We start from the raw sequence: 14,119 nt of genomic DNA on the forward strand, positions 1-14,119 counted from the left end.
TTCTCTGCTGTATCGCATGGGTTTGGTTAGTTGGGAGCTGTTCACAAGCAGATCACCATTGGGGATTTCCTCAGCTCCTTTCTTTCTAATAAGTGCCAGATTTTTAAGAGAATCCAAAGGAAAGTATTCCTATACCCTTTTTTCTGAATTTCAAGAAAACTGACAAAACACGCAAACAACTAAGTTTCAAAGAGCTTCCTGCTTAAGGGTGATGATGGGGCCTTGGGAGCACTTCACCCCCAGCCCTGCCAGGGCCTTAGTAAGCGTGTCCCTGCGGTTGGCAGGAACTGAAAAGCTGCCTGCCAGTGAGCCCTGCAGCGTCTTCCTGGCTGAGATGTGCTCTCCCCACCCATGTCAGAGCTGCTGATGGAAGCCAGTCTGGCAGCAAGTTACATTGCGTCTAGAATTGGGATCACCCTGCCTGCATCCCTGTCCCAGCAGTACTGGCTGACTGTGATCAGTTCCTCCCTGGGAATGTCACCCCTGCGTGTCGGTCCTTGCAGCCTGCATCAAGAGAGCCTACCCAGCCCCTGACACAGTACAGAATGGTGTGAGCAGTGATTTGTGGTTTATGCATCTCAGCGTGAAGAGTATGGACCCCTTTGATGAATCCTGTATATTATTCCAAAACAATATGTACCAGATACATTGGAATTGCTTTGTTTTGTTTTTTGAGAAGGGAGGGTACAAGTGAGTGAGGGGCAGAGAGAGAGGGAGAGAGAAAGAAGCGGGGCTCACCTGAAGCAGGGCTCGAGCTCACGAACCACGAGATCATGACCTGAGCCGAAGTCAGGTGCTTAACCCACTGAGGCTCACAGGCGCCCCATATTGGAATTGTTTAATAATTGTTTATTAAGCCCTTTCTTTTTAAGAACCTGGGTTGCACACTGGGTAATTTTTGTCTGTGTTCTTTCTTGTAGTCTTTGGTTGTGAGCAGTCTATTGTAGTAGCTGATGCTTACAGGGTCTGGGGCCTGGAACCTGTCTGTCCCTTACCCTCTTCCCTCCCTGAACCAGAAGGATCTTATTCATTACTTCACCCCTCCCCCACCCAAGGTCATCTGTGGGCATGGAATAAGGGCTTAAAGAATGAGAAAACAAACTAATAAAGTTGTTTAGAGCTAAATTAGAGAAAGAGAGCTAGAAACCAGATGGCTCTTGTTTTCCCCATTAGTCATTGTTATTAATAAATATTTTGAAAGCCACCCTGCTCTGTATAAAGCCCTGTTGAGGGGGCTCTGATTTCAAACTTAGCAAACGGGAGACGTCTGCGGCTTCTGCTGGTGGGTGTCTGCCTGCGAGGGCCCCTGCGTTCCCAGACGAAGTACCTGCTATCCCCCTGGCTGTGCATGTGTGTGCGTGTGTGGGTTTATTTCTGCTGGACCAGCAGTGATAGGGATCAGGGCAATAGCATGAGGGGAAACTTCCTGATGAGCTGCCTGTTACTGTTCCCATCAGAGGGGAATGGCTTCCCATTGGATAATCTCTCTGCACAGTACTTCCGTATCCAGGAGCATGGTCTGTCACCTGAGAAGGGAGGGAATGCACGCAGTTTTGAGAGAATTCGGAACCCAAGAGAGGAGAGCCGCAAGCACTGAGCTTTTGGCTGCCTAGCTGTACGTCTGATGCTGGAGTGCTCCCCAGAACCTGCAGTGCTTGGGAAACCACTTTTGTGGCATTTGACCTGGGAAAAAGGACAAACGGCAGGAGGCCAGAGACTGGCAGTGCTGTCCTAGTTTTCCCAAGTGCATAAAAGGTGAATGCTGGAAATCAGTAGTATTACAGGCTTCCATCCCAGAGCAAACAGGAAGTGGTTTAGAAGCAGATCGTTTTGGAGGCTTAGAAGAACAAGTTGGAATCTTTCAACACAGGAGACCAGAGTTTCTACTAAGGACTGCTGGATGTGCTTGATTTGTTTCTTAGGACATGATTACTGAGTTCGTGAATTAGCACGTCTTTCTTTTATCAAAAGCAAATCTCTGTTTTCCTGACTGTATGGATAAGAGGGGCGGGATGGGGTCGCCTTGACAGGAGCACCTCCTTGGTGCTGAATGAATGTGAGTCAGGCCTGGCTCTGTCTAGAGGGTGGTACTTGTTTTTTATTCAACAGTTTTGTTAACACTCTAAAAAACAAGGCATACTTCTAAATCTGCAAGGGTTAGAGCTGGAAAAAGGATAGCTAGCTAAAATATTGAACAATTGCATTTAAGATTTTTAAAGATGCCAATAGTCTGAAATAGGGCTCAAACTAAAAAGCTGAATTTATTTTTCTGACTTTCTGGTAATTAAAAAGGGATGTATGTACATTTTATAAAGGGATAATATAGGAAAATATAGAGAAGAAAATTAACATTCCTGACACTGACTCCCAGAAAGAGTCATGGTCCCTCTTTGCAGTGTTATTTCTATGCACAGAGTATGTGCTTGCTCAATGTCAGATGCTTCCCAGTTCCACTCTGAAAGGCCAGGAAGAGAAAGGATCTTCAGCTTTCCATCTGACTGATGCCTGCCCCAGGCGGGTGCTCCCTGGCATCTGTACGTTCCAGAAGCAAATCACTTGGTTCTGTGCTTGAACTTTCACAGGGTACCTATGGAGCTGACCCCCTGGATTCTTGGCAGGAAAAGCCCCTGTTGTTGCCTGTTATCAAACCTCCAGTGGCCTCCTGCTTCTTTACTGTCTTTTCCAGCTTTCTTGCCACTTACTTTCCACCTCAGCCTCTCCTCTTGCCTTATTACCTTCTTTCCCTCACCCTTGCCTTCTAGCTGGAGTGGGTTAGCAACCTCACACAGATCCTTCTGCAGCCTCTACATCTGATGCCTGAGTCATCACTGAGCAAATAAGCACAGGCTCAGCACAGTGCAGGGCCCTCCACCTATGTTAGCTCCAGTCTTGGCCCAGATCACATTGAGGGAACGACAGGGGCTGAGATTTACAAGCAGGTTTGCTCCGTGGACCTCGCCTTCCGGAATTGGGATGAGCCTCCTGGGGAGGACAGTCTGAGTGTGAGCAGTGGGCTCTGAGAGGAGGGTGTGTGCTGTGCAGTGTAGGGATAGAGTGGGGGCCTCACTCGTAGCCCTGGGGCAACCCTCCATGGCTCAGCGCTTCCCCCTTTGCATCCATCTGGCCTTCAGTGTGGGGCCTGGCATGGACGAGGGAGGCTGCAGCACCAGGCCCAGCTCTCTGACCCCACAGAGGATAGTGTCCAAAAAGGGTGTGGTGGCCGAACACGGACTACTGCTGCTCCTGGAGACTTTTGTTTCTTTCTGCAACTTCCTGAAGGAGAAAAGTCAGAATGCATTGTCCTCATCTTCTTGTCACTGTGTGTTTGGCTGCAGGAACACCCACCTGCTCCCCCCTGTCTGTGTGCCTGCAGCCCTGCATTGGGCCACGGAAGGACACTACCTGAGGGAGCGTCACCTACGTGGGGCTGGTAGAAGGAACAAAGGGGGGCTCACAGGGAGGGTGTCCCCGAGAAGCAGCTTGTCCCCCCCGTGCACCCCTGCCGCATCCACCTGCGTTCCTGGGCAACAGGTCCAGGGGTTTTCTTGGAAACGTGTGCTGGAGGCTGCTGGGCCTGGCCTGCCTTCCAGGAGCTGGGCTGTCTCCCTCGGCTCGGTAGCAGAGCCCTGTCAGACTCCAGATTTTCTGCTTCTTACTTTCTGTCTTATTCTCAATTAATATGATCTTCATAGAAAATCTAGAAGGTACAGAGAAGTATAAATGATCAAGGCAGAAAAAAACCACCTACAATCCCGTTATCCAGAAGCAACCACTTGTCACTTTTTGGCGTCATTCTTTCTAGTTTATTTCCCCGCCCCCCCTTTTTTTTTAATTTTTTTAATCAACATATAGGTAAATAGAGTTTTTTTCTGACATGTGTGGATTTGTGTAACTATCATGCTATAAAAGTCCTTCATGCTATCACTTTTATTTTTAATTGCACAAACAACATAAGGATAATATTAACATTTTTATTATTGGCAACGCAAGGTTCAAGGGATATAGAAGAATCTAGTATGAACAGTGAAGTCCCCACTCCCTCCCCTGAGCCCCTACCGGGGTTGACCATTGCTACCAGTTGGAACATCTTTCTCCTCCTTTTGTGCTTCTACCTAAATATCAGTGTTTTGAGTTTAGGTTTTTTATGTTAATAGTATCATTTCCTGTCTTCTTCTGTGGCTTGCTTTTTTTCACTTACCAGTGGGTCTTGAAGATGTTTTTGTGTACATGTAGATGTTGGCATATAAATCTACCTCGATCTTTCCAACCATTGAGTAGTATTTAATAATTGAGATATAGATTTTAAACCATTTCCTATTGATAGACATTGGCCACCAGTCTTTGATTAGTTAAACAGTGCAGTGAACATTTGTAAGCATATGTATTCGGGAACATGTCTAAATATTCGTGACTCACTCCTGAAACTGAAGTTCTGGACCACAGGATGAGTGTGCTTGAGCTTTGATAGATACTGCCAGCTTCCCTCCAGAAAGTCTTTGCCACACCTGGCAGTGTGTGACAGCCTGCATCCTTGCCAGCCACGGATACTGTCCGCCTTTTCAATTCCTGCCAAACTGGGCAAAAGGGCAACTTGCCCACAGCTCCTTGGCCTCTGGAGAAATTGAGCATCCTTTCATGTGCTAGTCAGCCTTCCGTAGTTCTTCTGTGAACCACTTATTCGTATCCTTTGTCCATTTTTCTGCTGGGTTTTTTTCTTCTCGAGCTGGAACTCTATACTTATCGATAGTAATCTTGATATGTTTTCTCACGCGAGCCACGTGTTCTCTTTGTAGTCTGTTACTAGCTCTAACTTTATGGTGCCTTTCATTGTACAAAAGCTTCCTTTTTTGTAGTCAAATAGTTAAGTAGAATATTTATGGAGCACTTACCATGGATCAGGCATTTGTTCTAAGCAGTTTGTATCTACTAACTCATTTGATATTCACAACAGATCTTAAGAGGTAGATATCATGATTATCCCTAATTTATAGGTTGGGACAGAAAAGCACCAGAAGGTTGAGAAACTGGCCAAAGGTCACTTAGCCAAAAAGATAGAGCCAGGATTAAAACCTGCACCCCTGAGCCTTCTGCAAGCCTGTCTTTCCCCATCTTGACCTCTGGGATTCATGGCTTGCCTGGGAAATCCATCCCTAGGTTATAAAACCAGTGCCCTGCATTTTGTTCTAATATTTTTGTTTTTTTCATCTTGTTCTTTAATTCCTCTGTATTCTTCATCTTGTTGTACCAGATGGGAAGAAAGGATCTAATTTTATTTAAGTCCTTTTTTCCATGCATGTTTTTCCTTTACATCTTTCTTAAAATTATCTTGTGTTTTCTTATGTTATTAAAAATTCTTTTTTGTACATGCTTTTTGTGGTCACATAATATTCCATTGTATAATGGCACCATAAATTACTTAGCCAGCACCATAATGTTGCAGGTTCGAGTTGTTTACCGTATTTCCCCATGATAAATCACACTGCAGAGAACAGTTTCATGCATAAATATTTGTCCACATGTCAGATTATTTCCTTAGGATAGAAGCCTGGAAGAAAAAATTTAAAAGCTTGTTATCTACATTTTCCACTAATGTAAAGGAAGAGAAAAAAAAAAAATACTCTCTTTTTGCACAAGAAGAGGGCTGTGTGATGGATGGAGTCATCCGTCAGTGTGTGAGCCTGCCCCCAGAGTGTCTGTGAGTATCTATGAGTCAGCTTTGTTGTGTATACAGCTAGAAGCTTTGAAAGAGCCCTGCGGTCCCTGGAGGAACTCATCACAGTGTTAAAATGTGAGTGTGTCTGCTAGCATCTGTAGGAGCCCCACTTCCCTGACATGCTCTCAGCCAAGTTCCAGGCAAGGCAGCAGGAATGTGGATAGGAAAATCCAGGCTCCCTATAGGGTCCCAGTTACATGGGAGCTTTCCAGATTAATCTGGTCCCCTGGAAAATCCTGGTTCCAGGATCCAGGGAAGTCTCCATAGCTGATCTGTAATAAAATCATAGGTATAATTAAAGTTGGTGTAATCCAGAGGAATTGGAAAGCTTGGGGTTGACGGGAGGCTAACATTCCCACAGCCAGAAAAGAATGTGCTCGAGGAGTTGACACGCAGCCCCTGTGCCAGGTCATGAAAATCAGCATAAGTGCACTTACACAGATGATAAAAACCCAACAAGGAAGTTTGGCAGTAAAACTTAATGGCCTATCAAATCACAATCAGGACACTAAAACTCAGTGGGCTGGAGTCCTGCTTCTGCTCTGTAACCTCCTCCTCTGGCTCTCACGCAGTCCCCATGGCCAGGACATCCTGAAGGCCAGGCCCAAAAGGCTGGGACTGGGGTCAAGGCAGGCACTGCCCAGGACCCACAGAGCTCCAGAACAGGTGGGTGCCAACAAGGGAGATGTTCGTCTGGCCAGACCTTTCTCTTCTTTGGGGCCTGGTCATTCTCCTTGTCATAACTCTCTTTACAGAGGTTTATTGCCTAGCCTTCGTATCTTGTTCAGGAAGCAGAGGGAACTGGTGCTGTAAGCAAGGGGACGAGTACTCTAGGGTATGAAGGAGAAGCTGTAGAACAAAATCCATAGATGTTGGAGATTTCCAGAGATGTTTTACAGACCTTGTAAGGAGCAGAAGTGAATAAATGGTGGGCAGGGGGTGGGTGTGTACCCAGTAACTGGCTTGGCTGCCAGTTATACTAAATAGTCAAACTAGCAACTATTCGGATACAAGAATGACTCTTGCCCCAAAAGAATTTAGTCCAGTTAAACCTTGTGCGCACAGGTGTAAACCTGAACAGTATAGGCATGAAGTTAACTCATCCAAAATGTGTGTTGACTGCCATCCTCAGTACCAGGGATATGGTGGTGAGCTAGACACACAGCCAAGTCTGTACAGAGCTTGCATTCCAGTTGGAATGGACAGGTTCAAGTAAGAAGATGACTCCAGTTGTTGTTTTTTTAAAGTTTATTTATTTATTTTGAGAGAGAGCACGAGCTGGGGAGACACAGAGAGAGGGAGAGAGAGAATCCCAAGCAGGCTTCACTCTGTCAGCACAAAGCATGAAGCGGGGCTTGAACTCACAAACTACAAGATTGTGACCCAAGCCGAAATCAAGATTCAGATGCTTAACTGACTGAGCCACCATAGGCACCTCCTGATTACTCCAGTTGTTTTGAGTACAGTTAAGAAAATAAATAGGATATTGGAAGAGAACATGATGGTGTGAGGCTCCTCTGGATTAGATGGTCAGGGAATTTCTCCATGGAAGTGACATTTGAGCTAACACCTGAATGATGTGAAAGTGGTCAGCCGTGCACAGACATGGGGAAAAGACATGTTCCAGGTAAGAGTAACATGAAGACCCGTGAAGTAGAAGTGAGCTTGGTCTGACAGAACAGAAAGAAGGCCTCAGATTGCAGAGCAGAGGACAGGAGGGAGGTGACAGGAGCTGAGGTCAGTGGGTGGGAGAGTCAGATGGCGTGCAGTTTATGGCGATGGTAGAGTTTGGATTTTGATGTACCTGTAATGGACAGCCATTGCAAAGTTATAACCAAGAGAGTTTGATCTGATTTATGTCTTGAAAAGATGTCCTGGCTGCTCCTAAATATCAGAAGACAGCAATATAACAGTCACAAGGCAGTATGAAATTAAATGCCATGGAAATATATGAATAAGTACTTTGTGAGTAGAAGAGAAATGGTTGGTTTGGTGGGGATGGAATGAACCAAAGACTCAGGGTAGGGGCCGGAGCCTGGTAGGCACTGTGTGGAGATGCCTGGTCCATCAGGGCAAGGGCTGTGATGATGAGGAGTGGGTGCTGATGGACAGAAGAATTTGGGGGGAATTTTGTGTCATGTGGACACAGTGATGGGAACTCCAGCCAGAAGATCCACCTCAATCCCATGTCAGGGCCCATCTCTGGCTCTAATGAGCTTGTCCCGTCTGTCTCATTGGGCTGGCAAAGCCCAGTACAGTGAGCAAGTACTTTTATTATTTTAAGGAGAGTCCTGGGAGACCGGGCCGGAAGTCCAGGAGAGAGGCATGAGTGCAAACTAAAGAGGCTGGACATTTCCTGGCATATCTTCCACTTGTCCCTCCCATGTCTGTGATAGACCCTTCCTCCCAGTGAGCCAATTCTCAGGCTCAGAGTCCATCTCTGGCCCACCACGGATAGAAGCTAGCAGGTGATATGGAAGTCTATTTGCTACCCCAGCAGGACAGTGGCATCAAAGGGCCAGAACTTGATAAAGGTATGAAGGTGAATTCTCTTATCTTCAGGGGTCCTGTCACATTGACTGGGACATTTTGGAAAGAAATAGTGGTTTTCTGTCAGTGGCAATGGCTGGCTTTTCTTTGTCTTCCCTCCCCTAGTCCCCAGTCCATCGCACTGCCCACCTTGACCATGGGCCCTGCTGGCACTGGCCTGACAATACCATTCATATTTTGTTTATGGGAGAGGGTAGTCAGGGGCGAGTCTCCCTGCCACTCCTGCCTTTTTTAGAGGCCAGTTGGAGCCTTGAGCCCAGGTCTCCACTGGACTGAGTGGGTGACCCCGGTCACTCACTTCCTCTTCTCCAGGGCAGGCTGAATTCTTGGGTGACAGATCAGCATTAGGAGTTCCTCTGAGCTTCCTTTTCCTGACTTCTCTTCATGCAAGGTGAGCCTCCACCGCCACAGTCAGGAAGGGCCAGTCTGGGAACGGGAGAATGGGTGATCCCTTGGGGCAGGCTGCCAGGAGCTGTCAGCCTGGAGGCAGGCCGAAGGAGTGGGGGTCCACTTTAAGAATTCTAGAACCCCTTCATCCTGACCATAAGCTCCAGAGAATGACTTACTCCTTTGCTCTTAGTGAGAACCAGGAAAAAAAAAGTTCATTTTAGCATATTCCACGTCAAGTCAGTAGACTCTTCCGTAGAATATTCCATTACTCCTGACACATGGATTGGTGTGAATGGACACTTGAGCCTGGACACCTGTAGGGACAGCTCTGTGCTCTTTTGCCCCACCTCCCATGGGAAAGAATGCCTTGGAGTTGGGCCTTGTGTGCCTTGGCTTTTAACTGGGGTCTGTGAGCCAGATAGGGGATCGGATCCCTATGAAGTTATATGTAAATTTGGACTTCATACGCATCCGTCTGGGAGAAGGGAAGGAGAAGCTTTTATTAAATTCTTAAGAGTGTCAGTGACCCAAGAAGGCCCAGAGTCCCACTCTGAGCTGAGGAAGATGCTCTCTCTTGCTGTTGTGGGTAGCTGCTCGCCGCAGGCAGAGGCCTGTGTGGTGTCCGGAGCTGGATCGTGTGTTTTCCATCTGGGGGACAGTTCAGTGAAGTAGAAATAGCACTGCATGCTATATATGCTTCAGGCACATTCTGTTAAATGGGTTTTTATAGTCCTTCCTGAGAACCGGCCTAGAATCTGTGTATGAAATTGTTTCTTTGGGGAAAACGTGTTTTCAGTTCTAGATAAACTTAACCAAAACAAAACAAAACAATCCTATGTAACCTGATTGCTTAGAAAGTGACTAATGGCTTGTGATAGCACTAAATGTTCATTTCTGGCAAATGATGTTCTTATGTTTCAGTGTCATGGTGATCTATGGTTCATGGCATCCTGAGTGGGCTGTAGTCAGACCATGAACCCACAGGTTTCCCTTATCCTTGGGCCCATTTGAGAAGGACCAAAATGCTGGTGCCACTGAGAATTGTAGTTGCTCCCTGGGCTGAATTCCATCAGGGACAGTTCTATCCACTGAGTCATCTCATGGCTCCCCAGAGTGCTCTGTCCAAAGAGGGGCTTGACGGCTCTGGCCTGGATGCTGCATGGTCACTTAAAGTTTCTACTATCAGTGTGTGGGTGGGGGAGGGGGGGATGCAGCATAGCCACTGTGGAACCCCTTGTCCCTGGGAGGAACGGGTAAGCATGGACTGAGGAAGCTGAGAACAGGCAGGGGTGGAGGGGACATGTTTGTGTTCTGGTACCCCCTGGGGCTGAGCTCTGCAGGAGTGACCTTGGAGAAGACAGGAACTTTTGCCCCAGCCAGGTGCTCAGATGGAAGCAGAAAAGCCCTTCCCATGGCTTGGTGGCTTCCGGAGGCTGTGGGAGGTCCCCTCTGCTAATACTGGTATGTCTGTCTGCCTCCCTTTCTCCCAAGTTAGCTACAGAATTGCAGTGCTGTTGGCTTCCACACAGCCGTACCCCCACGAGAAGGCCTTCTGCTTAGCCTGCTTCACGCGTGGCCCCCACACAGCCAGGTTCACCTTTCAGCTGTCCCGAGCCTGAGCCAGTCTGGACCTCCTTGCTTCACAGCCCCTGCAGTGTTAGAAGCCAGAAAGTACTCTCTACTAAAGTGAAAGCCATGTACAAATGTCCTGACATCACCTATCAAAGTGTTTGTTTACTTTTTAATGTATCAAATTTTATTATTCATGATGTTACTGCATGTGTGTGGTTGGAGGAGAGGGCAGAGCAATCTTTATATGAAGAAATAGGCATTTGGAAATGACAGGCCTGATCCCTGTGCCTGTCATATCATACATCCTCCCCTGTGGGGACAATTGGAATGTATTCTTGCTTCTGTGAATGCTTATTCCCAGTTCAAGCCTCGGGCTCCCTTTGCCCCTGGGGAAGGGGATGGCAGTGGTAGTGGTGCTGGGAAGCACACACTGCCTGTGACTGTGGCCTCCAGCCACACTGCTTGGGTTCGCACCCTGGCTCTGTGACCTGTGGCTGTGTAAGTAGCCTTGGCCAGTCCCCTACCTTCTTGGTGCCTTAGTTTTCTCATCTATAAAATGGAGATAATCAGGTTATACCTTGCAGGGCTGTTGTGAGGATATAAAGCTCTTATAGCAGTGCCTGGCACACAGGACCTATATATGTATATATCCAGTATAGGACCTATAGATACATATAGCCAGTCTTTTTCATGTAGTGACTTCATTTTTTTGCCTCTTGCACACCTTCCCCTCTCTACCAAGTGGATTAGGGAAAAGATTTCTTGCCTCTGAGCTGGTGCTGCTTCTTTTCTCTCAGGTCCCCCTGGTGTCTGTGAATAGGGCCCAGCTGTTGCACAGAGGCAGGGGCATCACTGTAGCCTCCATGCCATGGGGATGTTTTCTCTTGATTTCTTCCCACAGGGTGTGGTCACTGTAAGAAAATGAAGCCAGAGTTTGAGAATGCAGCAGAAGTCCTCCATGGAGAAGCAGACGTAAGCTTCCTTTTCTTAACCTCCCCACCACCATTTTCTTCTGAAGAATCAGTGACCTGAATCATCACAGTGACTTTCCCGCGCAGGCTCCGCAGCCACTTCCCTGATCCCTGAGGTCTGCGGGACTTCACTGTCCCTGAGTACACATGTTGTAGACAGTGGGGCCTGTAGCAGGGATGGAGCGGTGCAGAGAGACGACGGGGTCGTGTTCCCACACTGTCCATGCGGCCTCCGCCAGGTCATGGCTCTGGGGTGAAGCCTCAAAGTTCTCTCTCTTTGCTCTGGGACCCTGGCTATTGGGAACGGCCACAGTCTACACAGCCTAATTGGCAGGGCAGATTTAAAAGTCCATTTCAGCCCACAAATGGGAAATAATGCACTTTCTAGTGTGCAGTCATTCCCTGGAATATATGAGCCCAGGGAGCCAGCCACTCCCAGTGAAACACTGGCAGTCCCCGGGCGGGTGGGGGGCTGGCATCTGGGCTCCTCTTTTTCCAGCACGGTGTCTGAGGCTGTCATGCATGGTTGGCCTCTCCCCCATCCCAGAGCTCTGGTGTCCTTGCAGCTGTCGATGCCACTGTCAACAAGGCCCTGGCAGAAAGATTCCACATCTCCGAGTTTCCTACATTGAAGTATTTTAAGAACGGAGAGAAATATGCAGTGCCTGCGCTCAGAACAAAGAAGAACTTTATTGAGTGGATGCGAAAGTAAGTGTGGTGGTCTCAGTAGCACATCCTGACTCCTGGCTGGTGGCCACTGGAACAGGCCTGGAGGAGACAGAGTAAACCTTAGAGGCTGCTAACCCTGGCTCAGGGCCACAAGAGCCAAGGCGGACTGGATTTCTCCAATTCTAAAGCCACCTCTGGGGTGCTGGCCACATGTTCTCACGCAGCACGTCACTGGTAGCCTTCCCGGATGCAGTTTCACCAGCACCAGTGCAGGGGGTGGCATGTCTGTCTTCTTAGACCACCCCCTCTCCCCGTGACCTAGCCCCAGGCTTCCTCATGGCATTTTATTCCATTTGCTTTGATGGCTGGAGGACACACACAGCTCTTCACACTCCGAGCTGAACTCGTTCAGGACCAGGTCTGCTGGTGGTTGACCAGGCCTCCGGTAATGTGTCCACGAGGCAGCCTGTGGTGGTCTGGGGCTGACAATACAGATTGTGAAGAGCTCCCTCAGTGTATGTATTAGTTTGCTGATTTATCACAACAGGTAACACAGACTTGGGAGCTTAACAGCAGAAGTTTATTTTCTCGCAGTTCCACAGACTAGAAGTCCAAGATGAGACGTCAGCAGAGCTGGTTTCTTCCGAGGCCTCTCTCCTTGACTGTCTTCTTCCTCTCCACGTCTTCACACAGTCTTCCCTCTGTGTCTGTGTCCTAATCTCCTCTTCTTGGAAGGGCACCAGTAAGATTAGGGTAGGGCTCATCTCAGTGAATTCATTTTAACTTAACTGTCTCTCTAAAGACCCTGTCTCCAAGTACAGTCACATTCTGAGGTGCTTGGAGGCTGGGACTTCAACATATAAATGGGGGCTGGGGGGTGGGTATGGTCACAACTCAGCCCATAACAGCCTGCAAGTCCAGAGAACCTGAGTAGCCTCATAATTACTAGCCCAAGGACCTCCTCCTCACCCAAGGTCTTTGGAACCTGCAGTTCTTAGCATTTCCCTGTCCTATGAGGAAGAAGAACCATTACACAGGTACCCTGGGAAATGGAGGAAGTCCCAGGCCTTGCTTGAGAGGCAGAAATTGTTAGGACGTAGTTAAGGAGACTTTCTCCTATCTACACCCTTCCCCCAAGATGCGTGCGCACACACAGACACACACACACACACACACACCCCTTGAATATTTGGGAATATTTCCTCATTTCAGCACTGGGTAGGCAGGGGAGATAAAGTAAAAGAAGACATATTCCAGCCTTTGCTGAGGTCCCTGGTACAAAGCATAGTGTATTCTCATATGAAAACCAAGACTTTAGAGTCAAATGTGACATGAGAACCAAGCAAAATAGCAGCATCTAGATTGAGTTACTTTGTTAGGACATTTGTGCTCAAACTTAGGAGTATATATGTGTCACATTGTATTGAGGTGCTTGTTTGAAGTACAGATCCTGGGGCTGCTGTCCCTGAAGCTTTGATTCAGGAAGTGGGAATGGAACCCACAGCCATAGTGTTTTGAGAAATACCCACTTACAGAATGGGAACGAAGGTTCCACTAGGTTCAGGAGAGACCCCTGGGAAGAGGTGGGTGCACTAGCGAGGTCCTAGTCTCAGCTTCTCCCACTTTGTCCTGCTCATCACTGGGGGCAGGTTCTCAGAATAGCCTGGCCTCCCTCTTAGGGATCAGAGGCGAGTGGTGGCTCACTTCCAGAAGGGACAAGGTACTCCCTCTTCTGGGTTTTCTGGCGTCAGAAGCAGGTTGCCATTCACACCTGCCTCTCCAGCCTCCCTCTGGTGCCAGAGCTGGTACCCTGGGAGGATTGAACAGGGTGGGGTTCAGGCAGTTTCTTGGTGCTTGCACTTGTGGTGGGAGAGTTGAGGGAATCAGGAGAGGCCTGGCTGCAGGTAGTGAGCACAGAGGAGCTGTGTCTGTTCTTTGCAGTCTCTCTGCTGCTGAGCACCTGAAAAGCACTGAGGGTAAAACATGGACTTTGAAGTCTAAGAGACCTGTGCTTAGATTGTGACCCTGGGCCATTTACTTGACCTCACTAAGCCTGTTCCCATCTGTAAAATGGAGACAACACTTTCCCAAAGACTCATCTAGAGAATTAAATTAGACTATTGTGCTTAGCACGGTGTGTGGTGTGGCAATACTCAGAGAAAGGAAGCTGTTTTTATTATTGATGCCAGCTGTTATTTGGATCTATAACTGACAGTATTGCCACATAAGTGGCAATACCTTCCCAGGCTTTACC

At 47.9% G+C, this 14,119-nt stretch overlaps 1 protein-coding gene across 1 annotated transcript in view; it reads left to right on the forward strand.

The window, feature by feature from the left end:
- The window catches only part of PDIA5 (protein disulfide isomerase family A member 5), a 93,461-nt gene that overhangs the window by 65,695 nt on the left and 13,647 nt on the right, over nucleotides 1–14,119 (forward strand). Inside the window, exons 12-13 of the mRNA XM_060639769.3 lie at nucleotides 11,127–11,197; nucleotides 11,744–11,904. Of these exons, the coding sequence (XP_060495752.3) occupies nucleotides 11,127–11,197; nucleotides 11,744–11,904 (232 nt within the window). The remainder of the gene's footprint in view (nucleotides 1–11,126; nucleotides 11,198–11,743; nucleotides 11,905–14,119) is intronic.

Source organism: Panthera onca, chromosome C2 (genome assembly GCF_046562875.1).
Source record: "Panthera onca isolate mPanOnc1 chromosome C2, mPanOnc1 haplotype 2, whole genome shotgun sequence".
Taxonomy (NCBI): Eukaryota; Metazoa; Chordata; class Mammalia; order Carnivora; family Felidae; genus Panthera; species Panthera onca.